This window comes from Melanerpes formicivorus, unplaced genomic scaffold, assembly GCF_026170545.1.
Source record: "Melanerpes formicivorus ecotype bairdi unplaced genomic scaffold, bMelFor1.0.p_v2 SCAF_6, whole genome shotgun sequence".
NCBI classification, from domain to species: domain Eukaryota; kingdom Metazoa; phylum Chordata; class Aves; order Piciformes; family Picidae; genus Melanerpes; species Melanerpes formicivorus.
The window spans coordinates 33,896,802-33,913,537 of record NW_027142358.1 but is presented as its reverse complement, the minus strand read 5'-3'; the positions used below and the strand labels follow the sequence as shown (position 1 = coordinate 33,913,537).

Sequence of the window (16,736 nt, the reverse complement as noted above, 5' to 3'; positions counted from 1 at the left end):
CAAAAAGAGGTGTGGGAGGGGAGGACGATTAATCGGTACAAACGTGAGGGCAAATTTCGTTTGTAGGCTTTCAAGCGTTGGAAGTGGTGGTTGTTGGGTGGTGGTGGTGGTGTCCCACGTCTGTGCACGATCAAGATCCAGGAAAAAAGAGCCCAAAGCCCTAATCCCTTTAAAATAACATTGAGTGGAACGGGAGGCCTGTCAAAAAGAAGTGTAGGAGGGGAAGATGATTCATCAGTACAAACGTCAGGGCAAACTGTTTGAAGGCTTTCAAGCGTTGGAGGTGGTGGCTGTTGGTGGCGGTGTCCCACGTCTGTGCATGACACAAACCTCATACATTTCCCACAGGAGAGAAATAAAAAGTGCAGTTTATTATAAACTGAAGTAAAAAAAAAAACAAAAGAAACCAAAACAAGGGGAGGGGGAAAAAAAAAGGAGAAAAACCAATAATCAAATCAAACCAACTCAACTCAAATCACAGTTTTGTCATTGGTATGTGAAGGTTGTTCCAGGGGCCCATCCAGAGCTCCTCTTCATCTGACTGTGTGTGTTCACTGTGTGACTCCAAGGGCTCTTTGCTGTCCTCACCATCAACAACTGACTCCTGCTCCTCTGTGCTTTTGATCCTGGAGCCCCCTGCCCTGGCCACGGAGCCCTCAGCCCCCGTGGCTGAGGAGGCGAAGGAGACGCCACAAGGCCTCGGGTTTATTTTGTCGCTGGCAGCCGGTCCCCTGGACAACGTGCTCAGCGGCACGCTCTCCTCCTGGGTCACTGCCAGCTTGTCCAGTTTCCTGAACTGTTTGCCCAGCCTCACTGGAGAGGTGACTTTTAAGTTATTGGCCAGGCAGCCGCGCCGGGTTCTGACCACAGAGCCGTTCTGGGCGATGTAGAGGTTCCCGTTGAGGTTGGGTTGGGTGCTGGGGTTGCTGAGGCGATTCCTCTGGCTGGAATCCGGAGCGCTGTCTTCTCCAGTGGAGCTGGTCTCATACTCTGGGTCCACTATCAGCTTGATCCTTTTCTTTCTGGCCCACTGTTTGATGAGAAAGAGAAATGCTGTTAAATTTCAGCACCACTGCTCACTTTCCCCCTGCCCTTTTCCTGTTCTTTATTTTGCCTTTTACTTCAGCATAGAATCAGAGAGTCATAGAAGCATAGAACCATAGTAGTCATAGAGCCACGGAGCCATGGAGAAACAGAAGCATGAAATCATAGAACCACAGTCATAGAATCATAGAACCACAGAATCATAGAATCACAGAACCACAGTCATAGAATCATAGAACCACAGAATCATAGAACCACAGAATCACAGAACCATAGAAGGGTCTGGGTTGGAAGGGACCTCCAAAAGTCATCCAGTCCAACCCCCAATTAATCAGTCACTCACTGTTGATTCACTTTATCTTGGTCTTTCCACTTTTCCTCTCAGGTTCTACTCAGATTTATCTCTCTCTTGTTTTGTCTATTGATTTATGTAGCACACAAGCTATTCTTTGCACTCAAGTTAAACAGCCGAAGTCAGGAAGGCAGATCAAGTCATTGTGCTTCGTGAGCTCAGTGTGAGTCAGACAGCGTGTAAAAACTGGAAGGGATTTCTTGAGGTTTGGGAATCTGGGTTGGGTTTGGTTTTTGTTGCTGTGCTCACATTTGAGTTGAGGTGTACCTTCCTTGCAGAACCCTGGGAGCAGAGACAATGCTCTCAGAAGTAAAACTTCTGTGGGTGTCACTCTTAGAAAGGAAGGTAAAACCTTTTCTAATAGAAACCAAAAGGCACTGATCATAGAATTATAGAATGGTTTGGGTTGGAAGGGACGTAAAGATCACCTAGCTCCAACCCCCACTACCACCATGGGCAGCAGCACCTTCCACTAGCCCAGGCTGCTCAAGGTCCTGTCCAGCCTGGTGCTGAACACCTCCAGGGAAGAGGCATCCACAGCTTCTCTGGGCAACCTGTTGCAGTGTCTCCCCACCCTCACTCCAAAAAATTCCCTTCCAATATCCCATCTCAATCTGCTCTACTGAACCTTAAATCCATTCCCTCTCCTTTTCTTACTACAAGCACTTGTAAGAAGTTTCTCCCCAGCTTTATCATAGGCCCCCCTCAGGTACTGGAAGTCTGCTAGAAGTTCTCCCTGGAGCCTTTTGCTCTGCAGGCTGAGCAGCCCCAGCTCTCTCTGGAACTGGGGAGCCCAGAACTGGATGCAATCCTCCAGATGTGGTCTCACCAGGGCAGAGTAGAGGGGAAGGAGAACCTGCCTTGACCTGTTGGCCACACTCTTCCTAATGCTCCCCAGACCACAAGAGCACATTGCTGTGCCATGGATAACTTATTTTGGCAGTTCTGGGAGCGCTGCTTGGCTGCACTTTTAAGTTGTCCTCCTTACAAACAGGGTTAATGCTTATGGCAGAGCCCTCACTTGATGACTAGCCAAAGGAGACCATAAATCCCCTATGGCTTCTAAGTCTTTTCATAGAATCATAGAAATGTTAGGGTTGGAAGGAATCTCAATGATCAGCCAGTCCCAACCCCCCTGCCATGGGCAGGGACACCTCACACCACAGCAGGTTGCTCACAGCCACATCCAGCCTGGCTGCAAACACCTCCAGGCAGGAGGCTTCCACCACCTCCCTGGGCAACCTGTGCCAGGCTCTCACCACCCTCATGGGGAACAACTTCTTCCTAACATCTAATCTCAATCTCCTCACTTCTAGTTTTGCTCCATCTCCCCAGTCCTATCCCTCCCTGACACTCTCAGAAGTCCCTCCCCAGCTTTCTTGTGGCCCCTTCAGATCCTGAAAGGCCACAAGGAGGTCTCCTGGGAGCCTTTTCTTCTGCAGACTGAACAGCCCCAACTCCCTCAGTCTGTCCCCATAGGAGAGGTGCTCAGCCCTCTGCTCACCCTCATCCTCATTCCTGTTCTTCATTGAATTCCCTGGTTTGTCCCTTTTTCTTCCTGCCTTTCCATTTTGTGACAGGCATGAAGACAGGCCCCTAAGCAGTTTTGTGCCCTCAGGTCTGTCAATCTGCCCCTCAGACCTCAAGCCAAGTGCATAATGCAGAGAGAATCCCCTCTCAGAATCAACACTTGACATGAGCAGAGCGAATGGACTCCTGGTGGCCTCGCTCAGTGAAAATCCATCTTCCCTGACCCACTGCCTGAGAAGCCTCTCAGAATTTGGTTTTCTACAAGTCCTAATCCCATACAGTGAGCTCTGATGCTTTCCTTCTGGCTGGCCCTGAAGTGAGTATTGTGTTAGGAAAGACCACACAGAAGGCACAGCAAACAAGACCACTCCTTACTGCAAACCATCCACCTCCTGTTGTCAAAAGGATGTGGAGTCACCAGTAGTCTCTGACTCCCTAACAGTGGTGTCCAGGCTCTCCTCTGACTGGGACTGACTGGTTTCCTGGGAGCTCTTGTTTCTTGCTTGCTTGCTTTTCACAGTGGTGTCAGAGGTTTGCTTCTCAGTGTCAGGGGAGGAGGCAGTTTGGCCAGAAGTGCTCCTGCTTTTGGTCCCTTTGGAAGTAGCACTGATTTCACTTTCCAGGCAGGAAGATTCATTCTTACCCACACTTTCCTTCTTGTCACTAATATCTGTGTCAGCCTCTTCTGTGCCTTCATCCAGGCCACCCTCCCCACGAGGAGCTGATCTTCCTCCCTTGCCTTCAGCAGCAGCAGTCTTTGCTTTGCTGGACTTCTGAGGGCCTGCCTTGTTGGAGTTGTCTGCTGTCTTGCTGGCTTGCTCCACTTCTTCTTCATCTTCATCTTCTTCTGACACCTCTTCTATCGTGTCTTCTATCTCCAGGCTGGCAGAGGAGGTTTTGCTCTTGTAGCTGGACCCTGAAGTTTTCCTGTAGCTCGTGTCCCTGTCGCTACCTGATGCGGTCGAGCTCACACTCGATTTCTGGCTGGATCTCCTGGCCCTGCCATGGCTGCTGCCTCCCCTGCTTTTTGTGCTGGATCTTTCAGTGCTTCTTCTGCTGCTGGACTCGCTGGTGCCTGATTTGCTGTATGAGCTTTGGGTAGAGGAGCTCACCGACAGGCTGCCATCTTCATCGCTGCTGGAGTCTTCCTCATCGTCCTCCTCTTCAGAGGAGTCCTCCTCTGACTCACTGCTAGAGCTGGATCCAGACTCCTCCTCAGACTCTTCCAAGTCTTCATCCGAGTCCACAGTACTTTCAGTGGCTTCATCTTGGTCCAGAGTTACTTTCAAGTAGTCTTTGTCGTCTGACTCGGAGCTGGAGGACTCATCCGAAGTGCGCTTCCTCCTCTTCCTCTCCTGGTCGCTGTCCTCATGCTCACTCTCTGCCGTGATGCTTATTGAAACCCCTGATTTGGACTCATCCTCTCCTTCTGCTTTGCTCAAGGGCTCCTGAAACTTTCTGGAGACGCTGATGCGTTTCAAGACGTGGTTGAGCTTCCTCATGGAGGGCCTGGCATCCGTCGACTTCTGGAAGTAACTGCCCCTGATCATCATGCTCTTCTCCTCCTCTGCTTTGCCGGCCGACATCAGCTTGGCATAGCTGGACTCCTTCCTCCCACCTTTCACCTTCTGCAGGATCAGTGGGAAGATCCTGGCCTTCTTCCACCGGGAGCGAGCAGACTCGGCTCTTCCCACCGGCTTGTGGGCACCGACTGCCACACGACTCAAGTGCATGGCTCCTCTCAGCCTCCTCTTGCCCTGGCCGCTCCTATATGCTCTTCCAGGGCTGAGCCTTAGGTCCATCCCACCATCTAAAGGTCTACCTTCTACTTGTGGCCCTGCAATCTGGCTTATGTCTCTGCTTGGAGGGCCTCTGCCCGGCATCATGCCCTGCAAATCATGAAAACGGAGCTCAGTTACGCGCGGCAAGGTGTCACTGCGCAAGCTCGGACGCGCCGGGGAGCCAGCAGGGACAAACGCAACACTTTTCCCAGCATCAGAAGGAACTCTCCTGCTATAGAACAGATTTTGGTTGGTTGGTTTTGTTTTTGACATCAAAGTCATGGGGAAAGTTTTCCTTCTAGGACAGGCTGCAAGAGCACAACAACTCCCTTACTCTGCTGCAACAGGGAGAAGTTGCTTCTTAGAGCAATAAAAGCTAGGGAGACATCTGGAGTGGTGGGAGATGGTGCTCAGAAATGTTCCCTCTTGGGGTCACAGGATGTTAGGGGTTGGAAGTCCCATTCAGTTGCCCAGAATATTCCCGACCCCAAAATCTGGGCTAAGCCCCTGGTCCTGGATCACTCTCAGCACTAGGCCCATGAGCTGCTCAGAGCACCTGAGGCATGGCAGGGCTGAGGTTGCTGCAGCTTATTACAAAGGGAGGAGACAAGACCCTGATGAGCACAGGGGTAAGTGAAGAGGAGCACCCTGGCATCACAGCACTGTGCTCCTTTCCCCCCATGGATCCAGCATGCCAGGTGCAGGATTCAGCATGGCAGAGATCCTGATACTGGGAATGAAACAATGGACCTCTTCAGAGCTTGTCTGGAAACCAGTGGGAGTCAGTCAGCCCTCCTCAAAACATGACACAGAAGCAGCCCCACCAGAGCTCAGCAGCAATGGCCACTCAACAGCACTAACAATCCTGGAATCACAGAGCAGTAGGGGTTGGAAAGGACCTCCAGAGACCATCGAGTCTGACTCCATTTAATTAAAACCCATGTGATGCATTTAGTGTCTAGTACTGGTGGAAAAAACCCAGCAAACAGAAAGGCAACATTGAGGTCAACTTTCTTCTGGCTGTCACTGGCATTTGCAGGTTTGTTTCCACTCAGGTGTGAAACTGCTGAGAGCTGAGTTCAGGTGAGTGCTGTCCCCAGTGGGAGGTCACCAGGTAGAGGCTGAATATTAGCAGCCCCACGTTTGGTGAACACCATCAAATGGGATCACCACAGAGTGTGGGGGTTTGTCTTGGAACTAGAAATCTCCATTGAGGGAAACAAAAAAAAAAGAGAGAGATGTGGATATTAAAAGCACTTTTGCCCTTCCTTTTCCCTGCTTGGACAAAGGGGAAGAGGTGCTGACACAGCCTTTGCTGGGCGCCAGAAGGACAAACCACGGTGAGCGCTGGAAGCTGCACTTTGGTCTGTTAGGAACACAAGCTCCTAATCAGTTGCAAAAGACATTTGGGCAAGATTTTTATGGCCTTTCCCCTTGTTGCAAAGACTGAATCACCCCACCAGAGGCACTCACCTCATCTGCTGCTGGTCCATGAGGGCTGTAGTAGTAGCCTCCATCGTGCTCCACCATGACTTCCCCGTACTCGTCATACATCCCTGAAGGGGACAGCAGCCTTCGGCGGCTCCCGTACTGAGGCAGCTCGTACCTGCCACAGAAACACCACCACATCTTCAGCATCTGCACCAGCCTGTCTCCACACACAGCCACAAGCACACACTGCCCCTTCTCCAAAGGGCAAGATTCTCACAGATTCTCAGCCTGGTGGAGCTTGGAAAACCTCTGGGGATCATCCAGTCCACCCCTGCTGCTCAATCATGGTTACGCTGAGCAGCTTGCCCAGGATTACAATGGCCAGGGGGGGTTGGAATCTCTCCAGAGAAGGAGAATCCATCACCTCTCTGGGCAGCTTGCCCAAGATTACAATGGCCAGAGGGGTTTGGAATCTCTACAGAGAGGAAGACTCCATCACCTCCCTGGGCAGCCTGCTCCAGGGCTCCAGCACCCTCACAGCAAAGAATTTTCTCCCCATCTTCAGATGGAACCTCCTGGGCTCCAGTTTGGGTTGACTGCCCCTTGTGCAGGCTCTGGGCACCAATGAAACGATTCTGGCCCCATCTTCTTGACCCCTGCCTGTTAGCTGTTGATCAACACTGATCAGATCCCCTCTCAGGCTGCTCTTCTCCAGGTTAAACCACCCTGGGTTTCTCAATCTTCCCCTCGCAGTGAGACGCTCCAGGCCCCTCAGCACCTTCATAGCCTCCACTGGACTCTCTACAGTAGTTCCCTGTCTCTCATCAGCAGGGGAGATCCCAGAACTGGATCCAGTCCTCCAGAGTGGCCTGACTAGGGCAGAGAAGCGGTTGGGGAGAACCTCCCCTGCCCTGCTGCCCACATCTCCTTCGTTCACCTCAACACACCAGTGGCCTTCTTGGCCATAAGGACACATTGCTAGCTGGTGGTGAATTTGTCTCCCAGCGCTCCCAGGTCCTTCTCTGTGGAGCTGCCTTCCGGCAGGTCCCCCCTCCCCTGTCCTGTTGCAGGAGGTTGTTGCTCCCCGGTTGTAAGACCCTACACTCATCCTTTTTGACCTTCATGAGGTTCCTCTCCTCTGGAGAGAATGAAAGAGCAGGGTCCCTGGGATGATGGAGAATGCCTGTGAGCTTGTAAGGCCAGCTGTCACCTGGGAAGCTCCCCGTCAGGCAGGCATTAGCAGAACAAGGCAGGGGCAACCACCTTCTCAGTCAAGGTAAAAGGCTAAACCCTGGCTGGGAGCAAAAAGTATCAGCCACTGACCTCAGGCTGCTGAGTCACAACAGGGCAGGAGGTGATGGAAATTCATTACCAGAACAAGAGGGAGATGCAAATGCAAAAGTGAATACAAAAGCATCGTGGTAGCTGGGTGTGCACTCTGGCAGTGGAATGATTCCATTATGCAGAAAGAGGGAGTCAGGCAACTTTGACAAAGACTCCTTTGAGGACACGAGGACTGAAGTAGCCTGATCACATGCTGTGACAGCAAACCTCACCAAGCTGGGAGCATCAGCAGTTTTCCAAGTAAAGACAGGGGAAAGGAGACTGTACCCATGCTCATAACTGTAGTAATCTTGCCCATAGTATTCCTGCCCGGGATCAATTCCAGACTCCATGCTTAGTTCCTGTGAAGAGAGAAACCCTGGTTGAACGCAGTTATGCACAGCAATGACTGATGAAGGAGGTGCAAAGAGCAGGCTCTGGGAGTGCAAACACACAAACCAGGAAACAATAACTTGAGGAACAGCAACAACTGCCAGGAACCACAATGAGAAGCCAGCAGGGGGTTTAATGATCCCTTCCCTGCTGCACTCCCTGTGAGTGGCTGTCGTCAGCTCAATGCGGTCACAGAGTCACAGATTGCATCGGGTTGGAAGGGACCCCCAAGGGCATCTTGTCCGACCCCCCTGCAGGCAGCAGGGACACCTCCAGCTACAGCAGGCTGCCCAGGGACACATCAAGTCTGGTCCTGAATGTCTCCAGGGATGAGGCTTCCACCATATCCCTGGGCAATCTGTTGCAGTATTTCACCACTCTCATTGTGAAGCACTTCCTCCTGCTGTCCAACCTAAATCTGCTGTAGTTTGAAACCACTGTCCCTCATTCTAGCACTACAAGCCTTTCTAATCAGGCCCTCAGTACCACTGTGGTGTGGGACACCACCTCCCCTGTCCCATGCAAGCCCCTCGGGCACGGCAAATACTGTGCCACTGCTTGTGCCTCTCACAGGAGAAAGATGCACTGAAGAGCTTGGGGCTGCTTTACCTACAGAGCCTGCCAGGTCTTTTTATTTACTGATTCCTCAACCACCAGCAGCCAGGAGCAGCACTGGGCTGAGCTAAGTGTTCCTCTGTATGCTGCAAAAGCACCAGAGAGTCATAGAACCATAGAATCACAGAACGCTTTGGGCCAGAAGGGACCTCCAAAGCTCATCCAGTCCAACCCTCCTGCACTCAGCAGGGACATCCCCAACTGGATCAGGTTGCCCAGAGCTCTGTTCAGCCTCCCTTGAATATCTCCAGGGATGGGGCCTCAAACACTTCCCTGGGCAACCTGTGCAGTGTTACAGCAGCCTCATAGTGAAGAACTTGCTCCTAACATCCAATCTAAATCTGCTCTGGTCTAGTTTGAAGCCATTGCCTCTTGTCCTGCCACTGCAGCCCTTTGCAAACAGTCTGTTTCCATCCTTCAGGTACTGGCAGGCTGCTATGAGGTCTCCCTGGAGACTTCTCTTCTCCAGGCTGAACACCCCCAGCTCCCTCAGCCTGTCCTTGCAGCAGAGGTCCTTAAGCTCTGCTCACACATGGTGTGGTATGAGGCTGTTCAGTTCATCTCAGGGTACAATGATCATAGAATCACAGAATTGTAAGGCTTGGAGGGGACCTCTAGAGATCATCAAATGCAAATTCCCTGCCAAAGGAGGATCATTCAGGGCAGGTTACACAGGAATGCATCCAGGTGAGTTTGGAATGTCTCCAAGGAAGGAGACTCCACAACCTCTCTGGGCAGCCTGCTCCAGGCCTCCAGCACCCTCACAGGAAAGAATTTTTTCCCCATGTTGAGGTGGAACTTTCTGGATTCCAGTGTGTATCCATTGCCCCTTGCCCTATCACAGGACACCACTGAAAAGAGCCTGGAACCTTCTTCTTGCCACCCACCCTTCAGACACTGGAAACATTAATGACACCTCTGTTTTCTCCAGCCTAAACAGCCCCAGGGCTCTCAGCCTTTCCTCATCAGACATGTTCCAGTCCCTTCAGCATCCTTGTAGCCTCCATTGGACAGTAGATCCCTGTCCCTCTTGAGCTGGGGAGCCCAGAAGTGGACCAAATAGTCCAGATGTGGTCTCACCAGGGCAGAGCAGAGTTGGGAGGAGAACCTACCTTGACCTGCTGGCCACACTCTTCTTAGTGCACCCCAGGATACCACTGGCCTTATGGCCACAGGAGCACATTGCTGTGCCCTGGATAATGATCAATTATTGGCTGAGTGACATTTGCAAAGGTGGATTGTGGTTGGACAGGGAGGGAATCAGTGTGGCCTAGAATATGGACATGAAACCAGGGAAGCTTTAACTCCATAATAAAATCCATGGGAGCAAGTCAAAGATGCTGGAGGGTTAAATCTCAAGGTGCAAATAGACATTTAACTAAGCAAAGCCTAAATGGGGTAACAATGTCAGGGCTTTCCTAAAGGAATTATTTTTTTGGGGGGGAGGGGGGGGAACAGTACCTAGCAACAGACAGGTTTGGGTCAGGAGGTGATGCAGAAGCTATACAAAACTTATAAAGTAATAAGAAAGCAGAGAGAACTGTACCTCTGGTCTGAGAAGAGAAGGTCTCAGCAACTGCTGCTGCTGCAAAAGAGAATTGGAGAGCAGTTAATGCAGCAGCAACGATTCAAGCACAGCTCATTGGTGAGCACAGAAACACAGAACATTAGGGGTTGGAAGGGACCTCCAGAGATCATCCAGTCCAACCCCCTGCCAGAGCAGGGTCACAGAGAGTAGGTCACACAGGAATGCATCTACCTGGGTTTTGAGTGTCTCTAGAGCAGGAGACTCCACAACCTCCCTGAGCAGCCTGCTCCAGGGCTCACAGGCTCACAGGCTTTGTCCTCACAGGGACAAAGTTTTCCCCTCTGTTCCTGTGCCACCTCCTCTGCTTCAGTTTGACCCCACTGCCCCTTGGCCTGTCCTTGGACCTCCCTGAGCAGAGCCTGGCTCCAGCCTGGCTTCACAAGGAGATGCTCCACTGCCTGCAGCAGCTCTGTGGCTCTGTGCTGGACTCTCTCAAGCAGTTCCCTGAGGGGCCCAGAACTGGGCACAATACTCCAGATGTGACCTCAGCAGCACAGAGTAGAAGGGCAGGAGAATCTCTATTCACCACAGCCCTTCTAATTCACCCCAGGATACTACCATTGGCCTTCTTGGCCACTAGGGCAAGATGATGAGTTAAGGTTTGGAGGAAGTCCTAAAACCAAAGGTCCTTCAGAGCCCTTGTGTCAGGGGATGGCAGTGGAGCGTGGATACAACCCACACCCACTGAGAAGTAAAATCACACTGCACTCTTTCTTTTGGCTAATGTAAAAGCCAACTCTCAGCTTCTGAGGTGATTAAATTATTTAAAGGTGAGTAAATAAGTGAATTATTCAAGAATTAAACAATTCAATCACCTGTCCAAACCCAGAGGAGCTGGTGCATGGTGTCAGCTGGTGACAGCAGGAAGGCAATGGCAGACAAAAATAATGCTCCAACAGGTCCAAAGCAAAGGGGAAGCTGCAGCAAAAGCCTGTGACTCAGCTGCTCAATCACAGAACCATGGAACTGTTGTGGTTGCAAAAGACCTCCAAGACCATTGAGCCCAACCTGCAACCCAACACCTCCATGGCCATTAAACCACATCCAAAGTGCCATGGCCACATGGTCCTTGAACACCTCCAGGCATGGGGACTCCACCACCTCCCTGGGCAGCCTCTGACAATCCCTGACCACTCTGGCAGCAAAGACATTTTTCCTAATCTCCAACCTAACACAATTTCAGGCCATTTCCTTTCATTCTATCACCTGATGCTAAGGAGAAAAGGTTGACCCCCACCTGGCTCCAGCCTCATCTCAGGGAGCTGCAGAGAGCAAGGAGGTCTCCCTCAGCCTCCTCTTCTGCACACTCAACACCCCAAGCTCCCTCAGCTGCTCTTCCCCAACCCTCTTCTCCAGACCCTTCCCCAGTTCTCCTGCCCTTCTCTTGACCTGCTCCAGCCCTCAAGGTCCTTCAGGGAGTGAGGGCCCAGAGCTGAACCCAGCACTCAAGCTGTGGCTTCCCCAGTGCCCAGCACAGGGCACAATCCCTGCCCTGCTCCTGCTGCCCACACCATTGCTGCTCCAGGCCAGGCTGCTGGTGGCCTTCTTGCCCACCTGGGCACTGCTGGCTCCTCTTCAGCTGCTGTCACCCAGCACTCCCATGGCCTTTGCTGCAGGGCAGCTTTCCAGCCACTCTGCCCTAAGCCTGGAGCATCCATGGGGTTGTTGGGACTGGGGTGTAGGACCCAGCAAACGGCCAAAAGCAAATGGGAATCTGCAGCACAGTGATTCAGCTACTCAAGACCTGAAGAGATCTGATTTCTTATCAAGCTCCCAGTGCCACACCATTGCTTCAATTCTCTGTAGTCTTTCTATCCTCCTGTGGCTTTTAGCTGAGCACCTCACTACCACCAAGACACTTTAACTTGCAACACCTCTGAGACAGTGATTTTTCTCTGCACCTCAAAAGGATGATTTCCTTCTGTATGCAGCACTCCTTGGAAAAGCTGACATGCTGGAAGGGACACTGGGGGTCTGCATGGAGAGGACCAACAGGGTGATGCCATAGAAACACAGAATGCTTTGGGCTGGTAGTGATCTTCAAGATCATTCAGTTCCAATCCCCCCACCAAGGGCAGGGACACCTCCCACCGGTCCAGGTTTCTTGAGGCCTCATCCAGCCTGGCCTTGAACACCTCCAGGGGCAGGGGGCATCCACAACCTCCCTGGAGGTTCCAGTGTCTCCCCACTCTCACTGAAGTACTTCTTTCTAATCCCCACTCTCACCCTGCCCTCTCCCAGCTCACAGCCATTGTCCCTTGGCCTGGCACTCCCAGCCCTTGTCCGAAGTCCCTCCGCAGACCTCCTGGAGCCCTTCAGGTCCTGGAAGGCTGCTCTAAGGTCTCCCCAGAGCTGAGCAGCCCCAACTCTCCCAGCCTGGCCGCATAGAGGAGGTGCTTTAGCCCTCTCATCATCTTGGTGTCCTCCTCTGGACCTGCTCCCACAGCTCCAGGTCCTTGCTTTGTTGAGCGTACCAGAACGGGAGGCAGTGCTGCAGGTGGGGGTCTCAGCAGGGCAGTGCCAAGCAGCAGCCTCTGAGCCTGGGGGCTATGTTTGTGCCAGGCTGATTATAAGCTCGCTGTGAATGGATGCCTCATGAGGCTTTTGAACCCCTTTATATCCCATGAGCTCCAGCAGGAAGGCTGGGTGGGGCATGTGTGTTGATGCAATTGATCCCTGAGGGGCAGCTGGGGAAGAGCCTTACCTCTTGCTGTGCGTATCCTCGCCTACAAGCCAGAAAAGAGAAGAAAGAAAACACCACGTTAGTATATTTCTGTGAGACTAAAGTGCAGGTGCATGTGGCCAGCCCTTCTGGAGAGAGGTGACCCGAGATGCCATCAAAGATAGGGCTAGCAAGCAAAGGCAGGCACAGCTGGCACAGCTTGCCTCTCCCTCCAGGTGTGCCCTGGCCATACCGATCACTGCATGAGAAAGTGAATCCCTGGGGGTGGGGTGGGGGGGGAGTGTCTTTTCTTCCTTTAGACTGGGAATGAATGAGAGGAAACCCCTGATCCCCAGAAGCCAGGAAGCCAGTGGGATTGGCAAAGGGGAGGGAAGGGCCGGGGGGGTGTGTGTGTGCGTGTTCTTTGGCTTTCCTCAAGGCCCTGTAAGAGAGGTCCTGCTGCATCACCTTCTCTGTCGTCTCACAGACCTAGAGAGACCACCGACAGACAGGCTCTGGTATTTCACACTTCTGCTTAAGCAGTGAAAGAGTTTCTCTTCTGCCTCACTACTGGCTAGAAATGAGCCTAGGGCTCCCATCACTGACTCCTCCCAACCACACTGGCATCACAATGACACAGTTCCTAAAGCTTGCTCAGCAGGGGAGGAGGTCAAACCCCTCTGTGCTTGCCACAACGACTCTGCCACAGGCTTTGTGCTTTTGCTCTAGCACTGGCAATTGGTTGGGTTGGGGTTTGAATTCCTTTTCTGTCCGTAATGCCTGGCAAATGTAGTTAGGACCGTCAAGGTCTCCACCACTTTCACATTTTATGCCAGCCAGGGAACAGCAATCTAGGGTCTCACCATTATGATTAAGGAGTTCTTTTCTCCCCCCACCCACTCTTTTTTGGTAGGAAGAAAGAGGTAAATGCTCCAAATGGTATTGAGCTTAATCCAGGCTACAGGCTGCAGCCCTGGCAAAGCCTTGATTTGCCTTTCCTACAGGCAGCAGCCCTGGCAAAGCCTTGATTTGCCTTTCCTACAGGCAGCAGCCCTGGCAAAGCCTTGATTTGCCTTTCCTACAGGCAGCAGCCCTGGCAAAGCCTTGATTTGCCTTTCCTACAGGCAGCAGCCCTGGCAAAGCCTTGATTTGCCTTTCCTACAGGCAGCAGCCCAGGGAAAGCCTTGATTTGCCTTTCCTACAGGCAGCAGCCCTGGCAAAGCCTTGATTTGCCTTTCCTACAGGCAGCAGCCCAGGCAAAGCCTTGATTTGCCTTTCCTACAGGCAGCAGCCCTGGCAAAGCCTTGATTTGCCTTTCCTACAGGCAGCAGCCCTGGCAAAGCCTTGATTTGCCTTTCCTACAGGCAGCAGCCCAGGGAAAGCCTTGATTTGCCTTTCCTACAGGCAGCAGCCCAGGGAAAGCCTTGATTTGCCTTTCCTACAGGCTGCAGCCCTGGCAAAGCCTTGATTTGCCTTTCCTACAGGCAGCAGCCCTGGCAAAGCCTTGATTTGCCTTTCCTACAGGCAGCAGCCCAGGGAAAGCCTTGATTTGCCTTTCCTACAGGCAGCAACCCAGGGAAAGCCTTGATTTGCCTTTCCTACAGGCAGCAACCCAGGGAAAGCCTTGATTTGCCTTTCCTACAGGCAGCAGCCCAGGGAAAGCCTTGATTTGCCTTTCCTACAGGCAGCAGCCCAGGGAAAGCCTTGATTTGCCTTTCCTACAGGCAGCAACCCTGGCAAAGCTTTTAATTACCCTTGAGTAAATAACAAAGAACAGAGTATTAGTCCTTTCCATTCTCAAGTAGTACCATCCAGAAAGTTTCCTGTTAACATTCAGTGCATGGGGTCGATTATCAGCAGTCAAATAACGCTGTTGCCCATGTAATAGAGAACTAATGAAGATTTATCACCACAAGATAATCTGTGGCTTCTCAATGTCCTCTGTATTTAGCTTTCTGTGCCACCTACAACCATCTTCAGATAAAGAAGGGTTGCACAGTGAGCCTGTTACTCTTAATTGCTCTTGAGTAGTGGCTGCATTGCAGATTAAAAGTATAGTATAAAATATTCCTAATTAAATTTGGATTTCAGCTTCCTTAAGAATAGCACCAGGCTGGCTGGAGAGATGCTTGTACTTGAGTGTGGCCACAGTGAGCTGAAACACAAGCACCCCCCAGAAGACCAAAAATACTCAATACAGCACAAGGAACACCCTTCAGAAAAATGGGAAAAGCTCAAGGCAACAGCATTTGTTTCCAGGTAGGAATGAAAGCTCTCCACCAAGGGAGGAACTGCTTCTGGATGAAGGTGATCAGCCAGGCTTCACTGCAGTCAGTCAGAGAGAAAGCTTCAGTGCACAACGGGAAGCAAAGAGGTAGCATCTGCAGTGATGTCGAAGCCTGTGACAGCTGCTACAGGCTGCTGGTGATTGACGTGGAGAAGGCAAGAATGAATTTCCATGTCAACAAAATGCCAACCTTCCCCAGGTCTGTATTGCTAACATAGCTTAAAGGAGCTGGGATTGGCCTAAAGCAACCATCACCCCAATTCCTGGCAGCTCAGCAGGCAGGTGGTGTTTCACCCTTCCTATCTGTTCCCATCTTCAAAGCAAAAGCAACACAAACCCCAGACACCACTCAGAGAAGGCAACTGCTGATCAGTTTGACTCTCAAAAGGGAGGTTTCCTGCAGTTCATAGCTGGAACTGAGGAGAAAGAGGATGGAAGGGAGATGAGTGCTGATAAGCTACTGCTGGATGTCAGCTTTGCAAAGGGGACTTCCAAGATGCTCTCTCACTGATGCAATCCCTGCTCCTGCTCAGAACTCTGCCTGGCCAAGCAGCTGCTGAGAGGATGAGAGGTATAGCCAGGGTCATATCTGACCCTAATCATCCAAATAAAGAGGGGTCAATAACCTTCTGTACACTCAACTTCTTATCACCTACTGCATTGGCAGCACTGCAGCAGCATGCAGATACACCAGTGGGGCCCAGAACTGGACACAAGATTCCAGCTGTGGCCTCAGCAAGGCAGAGTAGATGGGGAGAAGAACAGATCAGCCCCCAAGTTCTCCTGCTCCACAAGGTTGTTAGTTCCCAGCTGCCAGACTCTACCATTGCCCTCACACAGACACACTGAGCTACTCTGGGAACCACAGCCTAACAAGAGCTTCAAGCAAAGCAAACTCCACTGTACGAGGCAAACTTTGTGTGATGCATTTGCTGGCTTTTGGCTCCGGACAAAGAGAAGCTACCTTCAGCAGTTTTGGAGGGAGGCATCCACGCTCGACTGAGCTGCAGGGTGAAAATCCAGAGAAGGGAGAAAAAGGCAAGCAGCAAGGAAATGCTGAGTGGCTTGAGACTGTCTGAGAAGTAACGTATCACTGTTTTGCTCAGCAGGACACCAGCTGAAACCAACCTGGGGGGGCAGGAGGTTAATTTTCCTTCATCACCTATTTTCTGCCTTTCCCAAGAGATTTTGGTTTGGTTTGGGTTTGTCTTGGTTTGGCTTTGTCTTGCTAGTTTAGTTTATTTTAACGTTGTTTGGTTTTAGTTTAGTTTAGTTTGGTCTTGTTCTGGTTTGGTTTAATGTTGGATTTGTTTAGTTTTGTCTTGGTTTGGTTTTGTTTACTTCAGTTTTGGTTTTGTTTAGTTTAATTTGGTCATATTTTGGTTTGGTTTAATTTTGGTTTAGTTTAGTTTTGTCTTGGTTTGGTTTTGTTTCATTTGGTTTTGTCTTGGTTTGGTTTTGGTTACTTCAGTTTTGGTTTGGTTTAGTTTAGTTTTGTCTTGGTTTGGTTTTGTTTCATTTGGTTTTGTCTTGGTTTGGTTTTGGTTACTTCAGTTTTGGTTTGGTTTAGTTTAGTTTTGTCTTGGTTTGGTTTGGTTTTGTCTTGGTTTGGTTTAGTTAAGTTTTGTCTTGGTTTGGTTTTTGTTTTGTTTTCTATACCTTAGTTTTATTCTGGTTTGGTTTAGTTTTTGTTTTGTTTTCTACAGCTTAGTTTCACTTTGGTTTAGTTT

At 51.0% G+C, this 16,736-nt stretch overlaps 1 protein-coding gene across 1 annotated transcript in view; it reads right to left on the bottom strand.

The window, feature by feature from the left end:
- Nucleotides 1–351: 351 nt before the first annotated feature.
- PCDH15 (protocadherin related 15) overlaps nt 352–16,736 on the bottom strand; it is a 365,652-nt gene continuing 349,267 nt past the window's right edge. Inside the window, exons 32-37 of the mRNA XM_068140381.1 lie at nt 12,762–12,783; nt 10,016–10,054; nt 7,750–7,823; nt 6,181–6,313; nt 3,445–4,815; nt 352–1,030 (exon numbers count right to left, since the gene is read on the bottom strand). Of these exons, the coding sequence (XP_067996482.1) occupies nt 476–1,030; nt 3,445–4,815; nt 6,181–6,313; nt 7,750–7,823; nt 10,016–10,054; nt 12,762–12,783 (2,194 nt within the window). The 3' untranslated portion in view covers nt 352–475. The remainder of the gene's footprint in view (nt 1,031–3,444; nt 4,816–6,180; nt 6,314–7,749; nt 7,824–10,015; nt 10,055–12,761; nt 12,784–16,736) is intronic.